Below are 22,831 nucleotides of genomic sequence, written 5' to 3' on the forward strand. Positions count from 1 at the left end.
CTAAGAGTGTAGGCATGAAAAATTGAGTCATATTCAAAAGGAAAAGACATTCCTAACAGCTAAGCATTATAGTAAATGTAAATAAACTTATGTGCCCAGTTTGGGCTGATTCCCAGGCTAGATGTGTGTCCCAGGGAGTGTGGGCTATAGAATAAATTTCATCACTTCCTCACTCCTTCCTTCCTAATGGTCTCTGTATCATGCAGTGCAAGGACTTACGTAAGTTACTTCTTTATTAAGCAAGAGTACACATGTGTTCAGGCACGATATATTTTCTCAAGTCAGAGCACTTAAAACCAAAAAATTTCCAGTTTCTAAAAATAGGATTTGGTCATGAATCTCATTCTTTTAAAGTCTTAGAGGGACTTTTACTGGTTTCATAAACAACCACAGACCAACCTGAGTTCTGAAAAATAAAAATTAATCTTTGATCAATGATTTCAGTGGACACTACACAAAGCAGCTTTGTTCACACCCATTAAACAGTGGCTGTTCTAAAATTCAGGCTTGCTTTCAGGTCAGATGCACTCACAAACAGGCTGGAGCACACAAGATTTTGTTCACCTGGGTATACCATCAGGTACGAGAGCACCACCCACCCCTGCCACAGACTGAGCCATTGACGCTTCTGAAAGTTACATTTATATTTCAATGCATTTTGACACAATTAAATACCTTTAAAATTATTTGTGTGTTTTCTAGGAAATCCAAACAGTCTCAGCTTCCTCTCACGTATAGGTTTAAGAAGCTAGGGCCACCATATCTAAAATTGCTCCCTAGCTGTTATGAGACAAATTTTTGAGTTTTATCTTGTAATAGTAGAGTATTTATTTAACAGCAACTACTGATGCTGAGAAATGTTATGTGCTTTCATTACCTCTCATTCCCCAGTATGACTTTTCATCCTGATGCTTTGGCATTGCAGATTTCTGTGCCTTGTGGAGAGGTGGAATAAAGAAATAATTTTGGGGCAGGGATGCTGTCTATGTCCTGTCCGTAACTATTCACTCTCAAACAACAAAGCTTTTTGCATTATATTGTAAAGAAGTCACTGGAAAAACTCAAGAAATATGAACCAATCATTGTAAGAAAGATATACACTTTCAAATTAAATTTTATTAATTATGTGTAGCATAAATATGAATTAGCAGAATAATCATGCTGCTTATTGTTCTTGCTGTGAAATAACAGTTAATGTATTCAAATAATTTAACAATAAATGGTATTTTTATGTTTAAATCACAACTGCTTCTCTATTTTAGAATGTGACTATTGCCTACTTACCTGCCAACAGAAGAAAACATGATAGGATTAAGTAAAGAGAATTTCATCCATTTATATCTCATGAAGTAACTTTCTTGATTTAAGGCATATGATGAAGTTCACTGCCAAGTATATATGTACAAACAGAATCATTGCCTAACGCTTTGTGATAGGAACTGTATCCTCAGGGTGCAATTACAGCAATTATCTGGATGGATCTTCTCATCAGTAACCTTTGACTCATCTCCTACAAACTGTCAGTCTTCATCATGAAATGGGGAAAGCAATGCATTGTTTCTATTCAATCATCTGCTTCTGAGAAAGAGAAAACTCCACGATTAAGACAGCCTGCCTGCCCATACATATGACCTCCCGTAGCTAGCCTGCATCTGCCAGACGGAGCCGCAAGCCCCAGAATGAACAGCAGTTCACTCCTATACTATTCTTCTGTCAAGATGAAGCCAGCAGGCACCCTTGCACACTTTTGCATTTCTCTTAGGAATTTCAAGAGATGCAGAAAAAAAATCTTTTTGTACGCAAAGTACAGACGCATTGCCTGATCTTAAAAGGTGCTGAGTATCTCAGTCTTCAGCGGGATCTGTTGGTTATGCATCAGTTTTGGAAGTTAGCCCCAAAAGGAAGAGACCACTGTCTCAGCTCCCATCTAACTGGAATGAATTCACTGAACTAAATGGATTTACTATAAACGTAGACCTATGCAAAGATGGAGCGTAGTCTTACATTAATGTTATCAAGACATTTATTATCACATAATTGTTATTAAAGTAAAACTCCTGCAAAAGTTTTGTGGGAGGGTATGGCCTGCAGGATACAGCCCATTTAAAATTAAGCAGTTTCAATTCGCAGTCAGTAATGCTAAATGATGAAGGGATAAAGGACTCAGTTCAAAGAGCAGAACATTTAAAATAGATGGGAAAATAACTACTATAAACAGTTTTATAACTGACTCCACAGTGAAATAGCTGATGAGTTACTGTAACAAACAGAACAATGAAAAATCATCTTTGCCTTAAAGGGAGGATAGCTTAGTTCTCTCCACATACAATTCTTCCAGAAAAAGGATGGCAATTCTGAGGCTTAATTATAATCACCATTAGCTGCTACCTACCATTTAATTAGTTGGTCAAAAAAGCAAGGCTCTTTCTTACCAAAACGAACAGCAATGTCACTCTGTCTTTGCATTCCTGCCATTAGCTGCAAATGTTACGTGGACAGGTCAGGGATAAACCCAACCCCAATATTGGACCAAATCTAGAAAAAAACCCAAATCTAAAAATAAAGAAAATCACTTACAGAGGTAACTCAAGCAGTCAACTACCAAACAGGAAAGAAATTAAATCCTTCATTGTCAAGTGCCAATTCAAAGTGAAAACAGATTGAAACAAAACTGTCAGAAAATTCTTTACCATTTTGTAACGATCACACACCCATAACACCAGACAGAGTCCAACTGTTTCAGTGACTAACTTCAAACAATAGCTGGGCTGTTGAAAAGCACAACAACAGGGAATGATGTTTGCCTGCAGACATACTGTATTAATGTAAATTGCTTTCAAATGCACATTCAGTTTCTTAAAACAAAAACCTGATATTAAACTGTGTGAGTGGAAGTTACTGTTTGACCATATATAATGGTGTCAGCCATAACTGAGTCATCCATTCGCAACCACGTGGAGTGACCTTGCATTCAGTGGGAAAGACAGCAAAAGGGGCCTCTATTTGTGTCAAAGGAAAACGTCATTCATTTTACTCTTCTGACTTTAGAAAGGTCTTAAGACTATGGAGTCTGTATCTCCTTTATGAACCTTCCATGACCACCAGATGAAACTCTCTGTGTTTCCTCCTTACGAGGTGCTATGCTACCACTCAGGCCCATAGCTGTTAGTCATGCTGCCATGGTGCCTTCATATCACCTTAAGCACTGACCTGTAAGAAGTTATGTTATTTCAGTTTTAATATTCTGAGTTTAATGTCTCTGGAAGTGATTAACAGCACTGGCTTAACGTCATTAGGTCCTTGCCCATTTGATCACCACCTTTTGCTAATGTAACTTAATCATTACATGCTGCAACACCCCAGCTTTCTATTTCTAGAACTGAGTTCAGTGAGATTAAACTAGTAATAAGCAGGAGCATACTGTATCATCAGTGAGCTTCATTGCTCCTGATGGCAAAATGATTAAATCAGAGATTAATTTTGTTCTGTGTATCAACTCACTCATCTGTACGATGGAGACAACATAGCTATGGTTGAGAGACAGCTGGGCTTCCTTGCAACAACAAAATTCCCGTCTCAACTTTTTGTTAGTTATCTTTGCAGTACGGTTGTGAGATTGTTAAATAACCAAATTCATTTTAACTAACAAAAAAAGTAGTCATGGCAAAGATCTTCAGTAGACGTACTGACAGACAGCAGACATGTTTCCCTAATCCAGATTTGGTAATCAGCAAAAAGATTTGAAAGACAGGAAGATGATTAGTTTGGCCATGAAGGACAGGATGGCAGGAACTTAAAGATGACAGCTCCAGAAAATTTCTTGGAACATTCACAAAAATGGAAATCAGCTGGAAATCCACTATTTCTTCATCTACTCTACCATCTACTAAGATGGTACGTAAAGGTCATCTCATGGTAAAATCTTACATCACAGTGTGCAGAGAAAAGACGTAGTCTTTTGTCACGATGCTGACTGCGTACCTTTTCCACACTGCTGTGCCAATGCTTAACTTGGAGAAAATATAACGGAAATCTACAGGAGCTGACAAGCTCACCCTCTCACAAAGGGCCAGACCACTCCTCATGGTCTATGGGCACACTTCACCTTAAATGACTTCTAAAATTAGTCTAGCAAATATGTTGCTTGTTGAAAGCCCTAAAATCTATTTAACTGAAGATTCCACAGATAAACAGCTTAAATTACCATTAAACAGTAATTTTACATGGTACGTTATAATGATTTACCAGCAATGGAAAACATATTAACATGCCCCTCGTACACACTCCCTACATATCCCTTGCACTGGTGGCACTCACCTGACCTCTTACTCAGCCGAGCAAACCAGAGCAGAAGGCAGCATTGAAGAGGCATCGTAGCTGATAAACGTGGAGGGAGCAGCCATGCAGCTGAGACCGTGCCAGATGAACTGGGTGCAAATGCCCACATCAATAGCAGCAAGGCAGCCCCAGTACAGCTGGGCTTTAGCAGAAGACAGACAGGTATGCACACCCCATCCGCTTTCCTGGCAGCGGTGAATACACTTTGTAGTGACACTAGGACTTACTAGCCTGCAAAGGAAAAAAGCCACAATTAACTTTTTTTATATAGCCTTTACATGCATAAAATCATCAGCAAGATATCCTACCACAGACACAGCTTAAGACAAAAAAATCAAAGCATCTTTGACGTGAACCATTTGTTCAGCCTGCTCAAATAGCTGTGAACACATGCTGCCATCTAAAGGAAGCTCCTCTAATTACCGCTATCAGTTAACTCGGCACAACGCTTAATTAAACACTATCATTCATGCACACCTTCCAACTTACAGCACCACTCTTGCTGACCATAGCTACTTTTCTTCATTTCCTTGGCAGATTCTAGGGTTTTTTGCAGAACAATTCTTCAAAGTTTCAAAAGACAATTAATTCTAAACAATACATCAAAATGCACTTACCTCTGCAGCATCATGTCCCACGTATTGGCATAATTGAAGTTACTGTGCTTCAAGGTCCCAGTTATATTATGGCGCCTCATTAGTAAAAATGTATCTAAAATACTCTTTCTACTCTTACTCTGATTTTATCTGCTGGGTATGATGTCTTACATGTGGCCCTGCAGAAACTAGAATTTTTCTCCCACATTAACTGCTTAAAGTGTAGACATTTTCTGCTTGCAGAGGAAACTCAGAAAGCGTGCTTCTTTTTATGTAGAAATCTTCTTCTCCAAATAACTGAATCATCTGAGAAAACTGTTAAAGAATACTATAGAATACTTCAGTATTATCTGTTTCATTACATGAATCATTCCTGTATATTTAACAACTCTTCCATAATTAGTAAATGAAAATATTTTAAATTGCATCTGTTCAGAATATTTACAGTTTAAGAAGATGTTCACTGGTCTAAAATATATGAATAATATAATTAAATTATATTTGTAAAATAAACATCTGAAGGCCATAGTGATGCAAATTCTTAATCATGAGGAACAATCACTGATTGCAGTTTAAAAGCACAAGACCACTAGGAATGATTCCTGAAGAGGTCAAAGCGTTCTTTTTTGATTCCCAAAAGGACACAGTTCTAGTACTTCTAAGTACTTAAATAATAATTCTGCAAGTTCAGAGATAACAGTGTCTTTTATCATTACATACATATTCCACGTTATGTAGTCTGATTTTTAGATGTCAGTCAGCTTTGTTAATATTTATTATTTGAATTGTTAATAAGATAACTGATCAAGTAATTTTATACAACTAAAATGAATTTTAATAAAGAAATCTGCTGCTTAGAGTTTATGACACAAATGGAAACAGCACAACAAGAATGAAGTCAACAATATTACTTAGGCAATTATCATGGACAAAAGTATTCTTAAGCCCTGTGATTGATAAGGCATCTAGAACAAGTTATTAACTTACTAAACCAGCATAAATATTGCCACTCAAAACTAGAATTATGAATCTTTATTGAACACCCAAATAACATAATGGAAGGAGGACAAAATCAATAAGCAATTTTGATAAATTCAAATATCTTGACTTCTCAGTGTATGTATAGCATATGTTACAACACTGAATGAAGTTTCTATTACCAAAGTGGTAATTCCTCTTCACAGATTTGATTGTGCTGATTGATTAATGCCCTGATGAGGCCTCTTAGCGTAAAGTGGTCTATATCTTCTAAAATTGGATCATTTGCTCCTGTAAGACAGCAAGTATCTCTTGTTAATACTGACATCCTTATCTCCTCACCATGAGCATTGAGATTATTAAGATATTGCATGACAGTTAAAGCTCCTAAGCACGCCCTTGGTTTGGGTCATGTTAACAGCAGAACAGCTGCTGAATTTGAAAGGTTATCCTAGTAGAACAGGCATGCAGACATGTTATCAAGTACAGGATAAAGCTGTTAATTTAATATACAAACTGGCAAAAAATAAGCTTTCATTTTTAGCACTTTTCAAAGTAACAAAAGTTAACAGTTCCAGTATTTAAATCTCAAACTGCAGTTCATCTGGAATGTGCAGCGCACAGCAGAATTTACTACCCCTGACCACATCAGCATAACTAGCAAACTCAGCTTGCTCAACATGCAAACCCAAACAATTTTATGCTGGTCGAATTCTGTGTGATATTTATAATGAAGTTAAACACAGATGTTAATCTTGAAATCGGCATAAGGTTTTGGCATTTTAATTAAAATTATTTACTTATTACATGACCTGATATGATTAAAATCTGTTAGTAATGCTAGTGCTTATTTATAATGAAACGTAACACAAGAATAGCAGCATTAAAGATGAATATTTTAAAAGTATTTAAGATTTTATGAACAGGCTTCCAAGTATTAATTATAAATGAAAAAAAAAAAAGAGCAAACAGTGCATAAATGGCAATTGTGATCATTGCAACTAATCATAAAAATCAATAGTACTTACTGTAATTACTCTAACTACAGTAATTAATTATTAATTAAGCAGTAAAACCAGTAGTTCTTATAACTTAAAAAAATTCAGAGAATTGTATTTGACAGTGAAAATTTCTCTGATTCTTAAAGGTATTATAAACATGAAATTTCCTAAAGAGTGCAAGTGTGCTTTACTGAAAACCTAATTAAAATCAAAGTCATGGCTATGTTTTGGATCTAGTGCTAAATGTATGATCAGAATCCTACATGGAAACACTTGCAAGGCTATTTAAAAGGGAAGGAGGGGTAAAGAAAATAGCTACCACCTGCATTTGAAAAACAGCCAGCTTAAGGGGACAGAAAGTTATGTACTCCCACAGAAAGGGGTGGTACTGCACACTTTTCAGACTCAGCACACACTGCTGCTGCTTCTTCTTTTTGTCATGCAGCTCTACATCAATCCAGATAACTGATCTAACCAAAACTGAGATAAAAGATTAGTTTCTAATTAGGTCTGCATGCTGATCAAACTCACCCTACAGCCGTATGGTTGCTAGAGCTGAAACAGGAGAGACGAAAGAAAGTTACACCCAGAACACAGGGAAAAAGACATGATAGGCAGTGTGATCCAGCTGTGAAACCGTATCCCAAAGCTTGCAGGAACTTAATACTCTAACAACAAGCCAAAAAGTAAGGAATATGCTTCTGCCACTATCTTCCATGCTGGTGTAAAACTAAAGGAACTCTTCTGAAGAGAATGACATTATACCTATTGAAAACCAGTGGGAAAGGAAAATGGACCTAATAACATTAAATAATTACTAGAAGCATGGGGCATAAAACCCTGCAATTTTTTAGCACAAAATTGTATTTCAGCATTGTGAATTCTATTAGGAAAAAAAAGTGTTTTCAGAAAGGAGATTTAGTTAATGTTCCTTGCATTAAAAAAATCATTGCCTGTCATGTGCTCACCTAGGAAAGTACAAATAGACTGAAGTTTGTGTAGCTCCCAATTCTATATAGCTACTGAGGAATAAATTTGCTTCAGGTCAGTATGCAATTCTGTGAGTAATCTGGAAGAAAAGTGAAGTGCAAGGTGAAACAAACCTATCTCCTTTTTCACAAATCACTCTGAAATTAGCTCATTTTTTCTCATTGTGTTATTACATGTATACAACAAAACAGGTGAAGATTCCTCGTAACTTTCACACTTTGGCAATGTTATTTAGGTTACACAGTAGAAATTGCAACAGGAAGAAAAACAAGCACAGAAAGACTTCCACAGCTTTCTACCTGGATGTAGTTACACATTTTGAACTGGTCAATTACAACCAATGTAAACAAAGACTGCCAGAGCCTGTTCCTGCTTTATTTGTCCATCATGTTGACAGTAATTTCACAAGTCACTTCTGTTTTCTGTTCTTTCAGAGTTTATTTTTATTTCCTCTAAAATAGGGACAATCTCACTGGCACAATATTAATTTTTCACAGTGGAGATGTCTCGGAACAATTCCAGGTCAACTTCGAGAGAAAAAAACCCCACAAAACAAAACAATCAAAAAAACAAATAAAACCCCCAAACTGTAGTGATTAACCAGAAAGACAAGTAAACGTTTCAATTCATTTAACAAACAGGCAATGCAACTTAGTGGAGAAAATACCGCCAACGTATAACAGCGTCTTTACAGTTTATTTGGAGAATGAATATATTTTATGTTGAATATTACATTACAAGCCATGTTAATTAGCACCCATGATATTCTTATCAGAGGAAAACTAAGCATTCTTTAACTGGAAATTTGATTATAATATACATGCATTTTATTTTTCAATTATTAGTAACAGCAAATAATTGACAGTATCAGTCACAGTAATCTTTTTTTAAAGCCACATACAGGATCTGGCAGACCTCTGCAAGTTGTGCAAGAAGTGGACAGTAATGTATACTTGCAAATGTTAACTTGGGGAAAAAAACTTCTGGAACCAGCACAGAAATTTCTAATATTTGTGTAAGTCAATTAATGGACCTAGTGTTTGCATGAACAACATCTAAAGACACATTATCTTTGCTCTAGAAAATCAGGCTTCCCAATGAAGGTATCTGCAAGACACCGAAAAGAAACTGTTTGCATGTAGCAAAGCATTAATAAACAGCAAATCTAATTATTGCAAAAACATAAACATTGCAGCTGTAACATTTCTTTCTAACTGTACTATTACAGCCTTACCAGTGAAAACAGACATGTCAATGCTAATGTAAACTCAGCTGCTGATATATATTCATTAGATTCATAAAAGCTCCAACATTTCTTCTTCTCACTCTGTCAAATTGCCACAAATCAACATAGATACAATCCAATATACCAAAATGTAAAGTTTTAAGGCACCTAAGGCTTAGATGTATCTCCATTCTTGTCTCTTACTCCATAAAAATCCCTTGAAGAATCCTATCAAGGAGACTACTACGGATTTCAAACCGTATCTGGGAAGCAGAGGGGCCAAAAATGACAGGATGTTCTGGTCAGGCAAAGCTATTTTTTTGGCCTCAGTGGCCCAGAAGGTGACCTCAGAAACACGACCAGCTTTACCCCTGCCATAGTGCAGAGATTCAGCACTAGGTCAAACAGCCAAAGGAAAGGCAGGATGCATGAGGATACAGGGTTCCTACCCACAGCCTGACCTAACTGAATACTGTTCATTGTGCTTTGTCTAATTTGACAGGAATGCACATAAATGACATTATCCTCTGGGTCAAATTTAAACTGTAAGGTGAAACTGCTAGAATACTCCTGTGTACGTGGTGACAGGCTAAGGTTTATTTGAGACAATAAAAATAAATACTTCATATGTTTTTCAGAGTTGCAAATAAGATAAAACATAAATGATTGTATCAGTAATGTACTAGCATAATCCAGACAGAAAAGGCACTTTGCTTATTGCTGTTGTGTTCTTGTCGAAAAGACATCAACTAACCAATCAGCCTACCATTTTGGTCTGCCAAAACCCAAACTTTGTCACTTTTCTGGAAATCTTAACCTAATGATAAAAGATGAGGAAGCAGAAGAAAGAGAAGGAAAGAGAAACTATGGACCATCTTTTGGTTTATATTGAAGTTCACAGAACAAATGCTCAGCGCTCAAGATCTATCAACAATGAGTAACACTAAGTAATTACAAGTTAATTTCTGATTGCAGACATGCTGAACCAAGAGCTCTATGACCTGGCCTGATCACCTCTGCAATATGACAAAAGAATGACTGTAGCTATTGAAATCAGTAGCATTTTCATTATTTTTTGATCACTATCAGTCTAAGTATGAGAGAAAGAAGATGAACAATTTCTTTATTTAATATGTGCTAGATCTTGTGATTAACATGCAGTCTGAGTTCTGAAATGGAAGTTTTCAATCTGGTCTGTATTAAAGCAGTATATTATGAATCATGATCTCTTAAGAAAACACACTATGGCTCAACTCAGTAATGATGTGTTTCATCCTCCTTTATAAAGGCAAAGGCAGATTGTAAAAGGGAAAAGAAAAATGCATTTGTAAGCATTGCTAAGCAGCGAGTTTAAGATGACATTCTCAGGAGCAGGGGAGTAAGAGTCCCAGAATGGGTACCTGAGCAATGGCCCGACTGACATGACAAGAATTTCTGACACACAATAAAAACTATTCTGAAGTATTCTTCCATTATTAGCACCTAAATTAACTTCATTGTGAAACAGTAATTAAACAGCAGGGGAGATTCAATGCCTTAGCCTTTTATTCTTGATTCTAATTTACATGATTAAATTCTAACTTATTCACTGATTACCTTCTTGCTTAACACACTTTAGGTTCTCATGGGTTTCATTTTTGTCCTTGCTTCTTTTTCTGGGTGTAGCAGTTTTTGCCCTCACCAACCCACAATTTTCAGTATGCTTATGCATATTATTCTGTTAGCATAATGAAGTATAAATATGAATCAAATATTAATGTATGTAAGCAATTTAACACACACACACACAAAACAAATATGTTTCTGGCAGACAAATTTTGGAACTCGAAGTGAAAGGCTGACATAGTTAACAACCTCCATAAAACTCCTGAAGATTTTCCAGAACACGTATTAAAATTATCCTTTAAAGGAATGTTGTCTTTTGGTGGGTATAAAATCAAATTTATCATTTTCTAGTTCCTGGATAAGCAATAAAGTTTTACATTTAAAATCTGTATGTGGAAAAAAGATTACATTTAATTCAGAAGTGTGCACAGTTAACCCCAAACCAGAGATACGTTTTTACTGCATATGGTTTTGCAGAAGTGAGTAATAATTTCTTACTTCCCTTGCTGAGCTGGTCCTAGCACTCTTTCACTTCAATTATCTTTCCTAGTTTTTTAGTTTTTCTTGAAGTTCATACCTCCACACTGCCTTTTTAAGAAGACCACTGTATTAAACATTAGCAACTTCAATACTGGATTGTACAAGCCAGTACCAGCCCTGAAAATATAATGTGGCTGATACTTTCTAGCTAAAGGGGAATACTATAAAGTTCTTCATTAACCCCCCAATGTAAGGTTTGGGAAAGAAAACAAACAAGTTGTGCTGGCTTAGCATTAAGGAGTTAACATTCCAGCCAGTACACTGCTTTTTATTCTCAGTCTTTTGTGATACTATGACCTGCAATAATACGATCTGCAATACTTAAGCTAAAGATAACTCCACTGAAATTCCTTAAAAGGAAGCATCTTACCCAGAGTGAGTAGCCCTCACCATATTTCAGGTGCTCATAAACTGTAGGCTTAATATTAGAATCATGGTGCTTCTTCCAGTGAAGAGTGAGAAGCTGCTTCCGTCGAAAGCTTTTGCTGCAGCTCAAGTGAAGAGCTTCTCACCAGTATGGGTTTATTTATGTAAAATTAGGCGTTGTTCCTGAAACAAAAGAAATATCTGTAACACCACTATCCAGCCCTGTGGCCCACGTTCAAAAAAACCAAGCAGGCACACAGAAAAGTGCAAGGATGTTGCACAGACTCCTTAATTATCATCCACTGTAAGAAGATGCTGAAGAACACATTGGGGTACTTGCCCACTGACTTGGAGAAGGTCAGAGGGTTTCCTCCTGATGTTATTAAGGTTAGCAGAAAAAACAATCAGAATGGAGCAGCGGTACATTCCAACATATCAAGGCCAAAGCAATGCTATTCTAAATGTATTCTTTAAAATAAAATTTTCAGTTCTGCCTGAATTTATATTCTGTGACACTGCTGAAAATCACATTTAAGGCTTAACTATTATATTCTGTTCTCATCACAATGTCACCGGAAAGTGATTGCTCTTACTTTATAGTTCTAAGCAGTTCATGTACTAAAGATTTATCCAGAAGATAGCCTCAGACTTTCCAGCATTTCAATTTTATTGTTTATTTGTGAACCATTTATCTTGCAAACAAATATAACTACACTATTTTAGTTAGATTGCAGTCACAAAAGTTTTTATCTTAAGGTAAATATAACCACAAAGCCTATTCTGCCTTGCCAAACCACCAATCGAATAAGCAATATTTTTTCAGTGAATTTAAATACCTGCTTACATTTGAATATTTTCTCATTTCTATGAGTCTTCTTGTGCTGAATAAGAGCAGAGCGCTCATGAAAAACAGCTTCACAGTAACCGCATTTAATTGCCACTGCCATGTAGGAATGCAGATTTCGCAAGTGGACACCTGAACGTTTATTAAAAGCTGTTAAATTTAATGGTGAATTTTTGATTTCTACGATTTTGACCAAAAGCTAGACAATGCATATCCCTGAGTAATGCATAATTTGTAGAAGATGCCACCAAAATGAACATTCTGTGTTCTCTGCAGTAGTGGTAAAATTGCCACACAGGCAATTTTTCAGATTAGTTTAAGATAACTAAAGTTGCAGTAAGATGTTGTAACTTTCCAGAGAAATTAAACAGTTATAGGCCTAAATCTCAGTGATTCCAATGGCTATCATTTAACACATCAAATACTTTCAAAAATTCCACTAACTGCTTGCTTTTGCCGATACACAAAAAATCATTTGAAAACACTACCCAAAGTAGTAGCCTTTACAAAATTAAAAATTACAAATAAATGAACAAAGAAATTGTATTTATGTAAATAACAATCTACCTCTACCTTCAAATACTTAAGAGACTTTAATGGGATCTTTATTTGAAAATATAAATAGATGTTAAAGATAACTTTGTATGTCTAAATATTTTGTAATACAGCTTTTTCATGTATTTCTGGAAACTTAAATTTTTATATAGGTTTTGTTAGTATTGGTCAGCTATGTGGCCTCAAACACATTAAATATGCTACATTTCAAATACACTGATTAAATAATAAAAGTGTCATCTGTACAAAAACATTTTGTTCCTAGAAAAGATGATTTAGATATGAAATGTATGAATACGGACAACTTTACTGGTACTTCAAGAAGTACTGTTCTGAACAAGAGTATATAAAAAATTTAGTATGTAAAATTCCTAGAAAATCACGATGCCTTGTATTTCAAGAACTATGGTTTGTACAAAGAAACCTTTTAATTTATATTTGCAGTTACAATTTTAATTTTAATTCATAATTTCAGTATCAACCTGTATATCAGTACTGTTTGATACTGATAGCAAAGGAAAAAATTCTATTATCTGCATATAGAATGAAGATGAACATACACAGTGGCTTGTTCTGTGCATTCTGGGAAAGGATCCCAACTAGCTAAGAGACGTTTGAGTTTATTGTATCACCTTCAATGCTTCATAAGTGCTTTGTAGCCTGAAAATAATCTTTGATATTGATGTAATAGAATCTAGAATTCCAAGAGTTTTCAGTTCTTGAAGTACAGTAAAACCATTGTCTGCTGGATGAACGAAGTCAAACTTTGAAGTTAACTTGCAGTTTACTAATGCAATTACACGTATTTCTTTAAATTAAAAGGACAAAAAATGCGTTCAGCAACTAAACACACAGCACAACTTTAGATTAAGAGGTAAAAGCTGATTTGGTATATATACTAAATAATTCAATTATTTTAGTTTCTCTTATAGCTAGATGCATATACAGATTTTAAGTAGAGCTGAGATAGAATGCAAGAACTGAAATGGCTTTATACAGATCTGACTAATTTCTGTGGCTTTGGGATAAAAAAAAACTTTTCAGTACAACCTGGACATATATTTTTGTGAGGTACCTTCTCACTGAACAACAGAAGGTCACAATGCCACAGGTAACAAGCAAAATAATAATAATAAAAATTAATAATAAAAAAAATTTTCTACATTGCATTTTAAACAAATTAAAACATCAACCACAAGATGTCACCACATCTCCTTGCAGGAGGAGTTTACCTGTAAAACAATGAATGCATTTTCCATAGATATATGATATAAAGCTGTACGTAACATATTTGATATCACTGTAAGCAGTGAGAATTAGAGATTTCACCTCTAATTACCTCTACATTTCTTTTTCTTTTCTTTTCTTTAAACTCACCCAGGTCACTTTTTTGCGCAATAAAAGTACTACAACGTGGACACTGGTATTTTGGTGTATTTTTGCCATGCTTTTGTAACATATGGATTTTCATGGTACCACTCTGAGTGAATTTGTCCTGGCAAACGTAACATTCATAGGTTTTTTTCACCTATAAAAACATATTAAAATAACATATGCTTAGAAAGTCTACTTATTTGATACAAATGCAATATTCCCACAGATCCACAGATCTAAAAATCCATGTCCTAACAGCAACGGTCTCCACACCAACCAAAATGTTACTATTACTTGACAATGCACAAAAGGCTAAACAAGTTTACCTACATTTTCATAGCTGATTACAATGCAAAATCTTGACTTCCAGAATCTGCGAGTCAAACTGATGAAGCATAAAGTTATTAATACAATTCTAAACTATTAATCAGGAATTATTTTAACTTCTATTCTCTCTTGAATATTTGATTTATAAAAATGCAGAATTATCCTCAAATGGGCAAGGAGAGAAAGTTAACAGCTGTAACAACATCATGAAAAAAGTGATTCATCACCAGCCATTGATAATGGTGGAAGAGAAAGTGATGAAATTATCTTCTTGCCTTTCTTCCCCCAAAATTCACATCAGGGGTGAACACCATCAAAAACGACTTCAACACTGGCAATTGACACAGTCTAGTAAGACAGAAACAGCTAGTGCTGAGGACCTAACATACACACAGATTTGGAACCAACTCCAGACTGGTTCTGTGGACTAAGCCCCTACCAGTTCTGGGTAACACTCCTGGACTCTTCTGGTTGACTCTCATTAAAAAAGAATTCATTTTAATTGCACCAAACTGCCTCAAGATATGAACCAAAGCATGAGAAGTGGGGATATTTGGAAGATTTGATTCAAACCACACTCTCACAATTTGATTCAAACAAAAACACTAATCATAACATACATTACATAACATAATTCAGTGAAGTTAAACCCTGAAGTATATGATAGATACTAACTGCTTTCCTGGAAGGCAGGCATGTTGCAAAGCCATGATTGGAACACATTGCTTTCAACATTAAAATAATTTCTTTGTTGACCGAATTATTTACTAGCAATTCGGGACCACAATGATGTCCATGTTTTGAACAGACTATTTAAACTCTCCCATCTGATACATCTCCATATAAAATTAACTACTTGAGAGATAAAAGTGACAACTTGATCCACAGAAAACAAGACCACATAAAGGAAATATTTTTCTCATATGAAAAAAGTTTAGGAGGAACAGCAAGACTGTAACTACTAGCACTGTACAACTAGACCTGCTGTAGCCAAATCCAGAAAATTTAAAGACAACGTGTTTTTCAGACATGTTTTTATGCAAAATCACAAATGAAAAAAATGCTAATTTAGAGTCCGAAATTAGATCACTCTAACCCTCTGAATGTTAAGGTCCTAAGGACATAGACTTGATCATGACTTCAGAGTCCTACCTGAATGAGTTATCATGTGCCGTTTCAGTTTATATGCATCTTTGTTAGCATAACTGCAAAGGTCACAAGCATAAGAACACTCTCCTGTATGTGAGCAAATATGTAGTTTCATTTTGCTTGCCTAGTATAAAAATAGGAAGTTTTCTGTAATATTTAAATTATAGAAATAATTAAAATATAAGCAATTTTACAAAATATATCTATTGCAATTTTAAATATTGCGTCAATCCCAGAATTAGCACTACACACATACACACACATTTTTTTCCTGTAAAATCATCCTGTTGTGGTTTTAGGTAACATTTTTGTGCTCTTTCCCCAGATGATCTTACTTCCATGTTCAGTGTCAACATAAACAAAAGGAGAAATTTTATAATAAGAACATAAAAGCTAAAATTTTTAAACCATCTGAAGGGGATACCTACTATGATCAGGCTACTTGGATATGCAAAACATAAAATTAATTGAAAATACTCAGGAAAATAAAATAAAGACCAAACTCATTAACCAAAGTATTCACCTTCAAGTCCCAACGAAACACTTTCATTCCAGAAGTTTAATTCATTCTGCTTTTTCATACTGTTCTTGTGATATATTCTACGTAAATATTGTAAATATGCAAGCTAAAATTAGGAGCTACCTAATGTTCAATTCCTTCATTTATAAACAGAATTAATTCACCACTAGATCCATTCAAACCTCCAACACTATTCACTTAGATGAAATTAGACGTGACTGCCAATCTTTGCTATGCAAAATCAAATCATAAGCATGGTATTACAAAGGGGCTCCTTCAGCTCTCCTCATTCAGAAAGCTTACAGCAACATTAGTGAGAGTTCTGCAACAGCAATGAGTACTGAATATGTCCTTGTTGAAACAAAGGCAAGAATAAGACACTTCAATATAAACTGACGAGGTTTTTAAAGATGGAAGCTATCCAAAATCTAATTAATAAGATAAGGTGCATGGAATAAAGTTCAGGCTTGCTTACAGCTTTAGATATGGACACAGCACATAAAAAATTTAGATATTGAATATCCACTAAACTGTGACAGTGATTCAATCATAGGTGCATGACTGAAAGCCTATTTTTTCCAAGTGAACCCTTAGGCAGTCTGTAGCTTTTTTATTTCTAGATCAAAAAATTTTCAATACAGTAAAAAATCCAAACATCATCAAGTATATAAACACAACACATTAGCTTCATTTTAGATATCAGCCAGTCTTGTTCTACAGTATACGGAATGAAGTATAAAGAGGGATCAAGTATGCTTTTGTAGGATCAAATTCACACAAACACATTGTCTAGCAGCAATTTTAGTATAATAAAAAAGAACTTCTCGAGGTTAAAAATCTGTGCAAAAATGTTGTAACTTGACAGTACATTAAAATCTTAGTATGTGAAAGAATACAAAGCCTCCCAAAAGATTCAGCAAGGCTGTATTTACTTCTACACTAGAGTATTTACACACTAACACTTGAAAGGATTTTCTAAAGCATGCTTGTAAGGCCTGTGCCATGAAAGCTCAACACTGGTCACAAACGCTATGTCACAGGCACTGCATTTATAGGTTCTGGTCCCTGTAAGAATACACTGTTTATTAGAATTTTATTTAATAACACAATGTATGATTTGTCTGCCTTAAATCAACATGCACAATTTTTTAATAGAACCTTTTATGAGATTCTGAATTTTATATACAATAAACATATACCGTAAGTTTATTATAAACATGATTTGTCAATTTGCTTCATATAGTTAGATAGCAAAATGAAAACATCACAAAAATATCTATTATGCATGTAAGAATCAGATACAACTGAAGTCAATATTCAGTTGACAAAAAGTTTTAGAATGGTATTTAACAAAATAAGTTAATGCTTACAGAGAGAGTTACTAATTACAGACCATGTATTTTCAGAGTGGAACTGCAAGCAAAATCAGAGAAACTTTTCGTAACAAAACGCTCACAGAAGACAGCTCTAGAACACAGTCATCTTGCTGTTAATTAAATTTTGCAGGCAATATGTAAAATGAAGTATTTTCAGACATTAGATACCTGTATGTACATTCACGTGGTTATACAGGAGAGAAGCTGTACAAAAAGCCTTAAGGCAGAGGTGACATGCATGACGTTTCTCATCAGAATGGGTTTTCACATGACAATTAAGACTTGATATTCTAAGTGAGGTGAATGCGCACAAACCACAGCTGAAAACTGCTTTTTCTCCTGTGAGAACAAAGACATATTTAGACTGTACAAGCCACAAAACAACAATTTGACTTTTTCAAGAGTAGTAACAGTTTCAATATAGTTCCTCCACTTTGGGTAAAACTACTTCATACCTCCACATAAAAGGAGTTCAAAAGATGTTACAAAATATCAAGCTGTCAGACAGAAATTAGTGTATCAAATGAAGACTTAAGTGAGTTGCCAAAAAAATAGTGCCACGTGTTAGCCATACAGTTTAGAACCTAATCCTAGGAAACCTAGCTCGTAGCCTAGCTCTCACCTCCAAAACAGGATGAAACGTCCTCCTGATAGTATCATTAAGATGAGGTTCATCAAGGCACTTACAACCTATGCAACACAATGCTTGATGACAACTGTATTATTAGTACTAAACGAGCTTGTTCAAAGATTTGGAAATGGCAGGTTAAACTAGTGTCAGCTTTCTGGTAGTCCTGAATCCATAAAGTGTATGGAAAAAAACATCATGATGTAAAAGCCTCTTTAAAATGAGTTGAATTTGAGGACAAAAAACCCCCAATTCCTTGAAGAAGTCATAGAATAAAGTTATGCTTTCTGGATTGCATAATATTTCCAAGTTCATGGCATAGCAGTAATGAATTACTTTTGAGCTTAACAAGTTAAGAGTAAATGTGCAACACTTTCAGTTTTGAAGAAGATCTGAAACTGTGAAATGGCAAATACGTCATATATGAAGAGCCTTTCCAGAACAGTTGTCTCGGCTCCCAAGTGCACTCTCTGTAATGATTTTCATGCTGAGACCAAAATGTATTTTGTACAATGCTTTATACCACACAGAGATGTGCAGCTAACACTTCACTTCAATAACAGCAAACAAAACCACTTTATTGTTCTTTATTCATTGTGGATTCATGCCCACACAAAAGAACATTGTTGACTTTGTTAAAACTGCTCAAAAATGCTTCCTATAAAAGCAGTAATGAAAACAAGGGACATTAACAATTTGTACAATATCCATATTTCAAACAACCTCAGCCAAGATATCTGAATATAAGGTACCTTAATATAAAATACCTTAATATGACACACACACATTTACAGACTCTTCAACATTACTGATGTCATCCAGCTTTTACAGTACACACATACAGTTTCTAGGGAAACACCTGCTTATCCATTCCCTTCTAATTCAGTCCTTAACTTCTGCAACATACTTTCATGTTCCTAAAATCTTAAATCAGACATTTTCTGTTACTTTTACTTAGGTTCTGGAAGACACCTTGCTGACAGATATTGATACTTGTCACCACCTTCGGCCAGCAACACAGAACCAGTCTTAAACTCATCCATAAACCCCCAAACAAGCACATTTTGAAGCTGAATGAGGGAACTAAGAAAGACTAAGTAAATTACAAGGTTTATTTAAAGGCACTCACATAATAGTAACGTCAAAATCTCCCTGGAGGTTTCAAATACCACATTATTGTTCAAAAGACCATTAATTTCTAAATGCCATCCAACACATCTCTCCGGAACACAACACAGATGACATCAGCATGAACAACATCTTTTAACACTTAATGCCGAAGGGTATAATCCCTTCTTCCAGATTTCCAGAGAATGTTAAGATCTAACCTAATTTAAACTTAAACACTGTGAATATTTAATACAAAATTTCAACCTCACTTCAAAATCTAGAACTACAAGGATTAACTTTTTACCTTACTTCCAATATGGAGCACAAATCTGAACTTTTAGATCCTTGGGATTTCTTACAACTGTTTGTTCTGATGGAGTTGCACATTCCTGCTCTTTACCTTCACTGCATTAGTCTGGCAAATCATCACCGGCTTTGCAGCTCTGGTTTTTTGTTCTCCTAAGAGTGAAAGGAAGTTCCTTTCCTCCCCCCTTTTCAGATGGGGTTAGTTGCTGGACCTTATTTTCAAACACAATGACATCATTATCTATCAGTCTATTTAAAGTTTTACAACTTCCCTGATCAAAGGTAGCCGCTAGTGGCAAAACAACTATCAATAATGTTTTTTACCAAACTAATATAAGACTTTTGCAGCCTAATTGTAATGCTTTCTTTGTCATACAGCAATTAACAAAGTTGTGATACTTTTTGCACTAGATAATTAGAAAATTAGACCACACCTCAGAAATTATCTAGGGTGGCACATAAGTTTTAAAAGAAAAAAAAAATGTTATAAATCCAGTAGCTAGCACAAGATAAACACCAATGTTTGCATGTCCTTTTAATAAAACACATTTCAAATGAGACCGTATTATGCATACAGCTTTAACAACGACCGCAGTATTGTACTAATGCAGGAGAAGAAGGGAAATTGTCTAATGCTACTTAAGACATCTAGGCTGTCAAACCAAATAGCACCAAACTGGCAAACTGAACCAAAACATGTCTGAATTTCAACACGTTAGTCATCTAGAAAGGCTAAATTTTTGGTTTGCCTTTTTACACATGGGATGACATTCTATAAAGCTGTACAAGGGATTTGATACCAAAGTCCAACAAATCTGAATGGCTAGAAAGAACACTGAAGTCAGAACCAAATCACTGTGATCACAAGTTAACAGCTCAGGCATCACTCCACCACATCCAGAATTTACACCTGAGTCTGTAGCATGCTTAGTGGTTTCTCTGTTGCCTTGCCTTCTGAACTCTTCGCTTGCCCTTTTTCTTGCAAAATGTTAATCTGCATCAGCCCTATGTTACAAAAAAGACAGATACCTTCCCACATGCTTACAGCCATGCCTGCCAGCACACAGTACAGCACAGCCTGCCCCTGCCGCACTGCCACCACCCTGGCCAGCATGGCCTTCACCACCCCTTCTGAGGGTGGGCAGCTGCCTGGCAGGCTCCCTCCAAGCCCTCCTCCTCTGCCTTCAGGCACACTGTCTGCAGTGTCAGCCAGTGTTTTTCACTCTCTTCAGGAGAAAGGGAGCACTTTGGGGGGACACCTGCCCCCATCTGCATGTTGAGTCCTGCCCCGCAGCCACTGCCACTGCTCCGCTCCTTCACTCAGGTTATCCCATCCCTCTCACACTCTCCTCTTCTGTCCCTGATTTTCCTGCACCCCTGATTTTGGTGAAAAGCTCCAGCAGCCCTAACTCAAGCAGTGCTTGAACCTGTTCAAAAGGCAAGGTTAAAATAGGGCAAATCTCAGGCTTTCAGGACAACCCCCTGGCCCTGCCTCGCACTGCAGCCCTGGAAGCACCTCTCGGCCTGCTCGCCCGCAGCTGTCCCACACACTGACCACCACAGCCCTGCCACCACCGCCTCGCTGCCCGGCCCTGCCCGCAGCCTGCTCCCAAAGCCTCCCGGGCCAGCCCTCGCCCCTTCGAACTCCTGCCACCCCACAGCCCCGCAGCAGGAAGGCTCCCCCAGGCCCAGGGCAGCCTGTTGGCAGCCAGCATGCCCCGCTGCTTCCCGCAGGTGAGGGTGGGCAGAGAAGGGGCTTCACACCCAGGGACCCTTCCCTACAGTGCTCCTTGGCATGGCGGCCCCACGGGGAGGCTGCCCCTCAGCAGCAGCCAGAGGGGGGAAGCCCACTCACGGGCAGCATCTTCTGTGGGGGAGAACTGGTTCCGCCCTTGTTAATTCTGCTAGCCCAGGGGTCCTCAAACTATGGCCTGCGGGCCAGATACGGCCCCCCAGGGTCCTCAATCTGGCCCCCCGTATTTACAGAACCCCCTGCCCCCCCGGCTGGGTTTTGGGGGGGAAACCAAGCAGCCGCAGATGGCTGCCTGCCACTTCATCCGTGCGCCGGCCCCCTGTTTAAAAAGTCTGGGGACCCCTGTGCTAGAGGCACGAAGCCCTGACACAGGCAAACCTCCAGAGCCTCTCCATGCAAGGCCTGAAGCTCAGCGAAGAGCCCATCTCCTCACAGCGAGTGTGGCACATCCCGCCAACCGGCAGCAAGGCCTGTTAAAGCCACCTGCCATTTTGTCACGCTCAAGCCCTAGATGAGGATCTCTCCGTCTTAATCGTAGGCCCTTAACCTTCTGCTCCCACTTGGCTGGAGACCACGGGGCTTAGCTCAATTGGTTTCTCTACTTGCAAAATATTTGAAGTACTTCCCATGTTTCTGTCACAGAAACACTTCAGCCTGGCTGCCATGTCGCTGGAGTGCTGCTGAAGAGCTGGCTGACTGCTAGTGCCGCAGCATCTCCTACCCTGCGAGCTGAAGTATTTCACAAAATTGGCTGAAGTACATTTGCAGAGGCAGCAGAGCGATATATAAGCATCATTACACCATACTTTAGGCCAGGATTGGTTATTAAATGAGAACAAGAAGTTTTAGACTTAAGAGTTCTCCAAAGGCGTTGTGAAAATGTCTTTGAGGTAAACTTGTATGATTTGAGAGTATTAACATCTAATCTTGTGTACCCTACTAGACTAGCAATTTCCAACCATCAAACATTTTATAAGGCCCACTTATTATTAATACTCTATTGCACACTAACGCAAAGGACAGATTTGGAGCTTTATCACTAAATGTTAGTTCAGTGCATTGCAAAGTACAGTACGTTGCAAAGTGATTGTAGCCCAGCATCGTCCAGATCTTGCTAAAGCATGTACTGAACTTTAAACAAAACAGAACCCCTAACCAATGTGTGGCTTTCCTTGCCTCTGAAAGTAACCCATTAAAACTTGCATTTGGGAAATATCCTTAGCACAAAATAGCAGCAAATGGCCGCTGGC

General features: G+C 37.0%; 1 protein-coding gene across 1 annotated transcript; it reads right to left on the reverse strand.

Moving 5' to 3' along the window:
- Window positions 1-7,445: 7,445 nt before the first annotated feature.
- CTCFL (CCCTC-binding factor like) lies at window positions 7,446-20,942 on the reverse strand. The gene is given in 12 exon segments (XM_056354476.1): window positions 7,446-7,468; window positions 10,725-10,845; window positions 11,644-11,768; window positions 11,771-11,818; window positions 12,332-12,353; window positions 12,476-12,615; window positions 14,416-14,556; window positions 15,883-16,012; window positions 17,341-17,366; window positions 17,369-17,473; window positions 17,953-18,123; window positions 20,858-20,942. Coding segments are annotated over 12 exon segments (1,137 nt in total).
- Window positions 20,943-22,831: the final 1,889 nt, after the last annotated feature.

The sequence above is a fragment of the Falco biarmicus genome, chromosome 10 (genome assembly GCF_023638135.1).
Source record: "Falco biarmicus isolate bFalBia1 chromosome 10, bFalBia1.pri, whole genome shotgun sequence".
Lineage (NCBI taxonomy): Eukaryota > Metazoa > Chordata > Aves > Falconiformes > Falconidae > Falco > Falco biarmicus.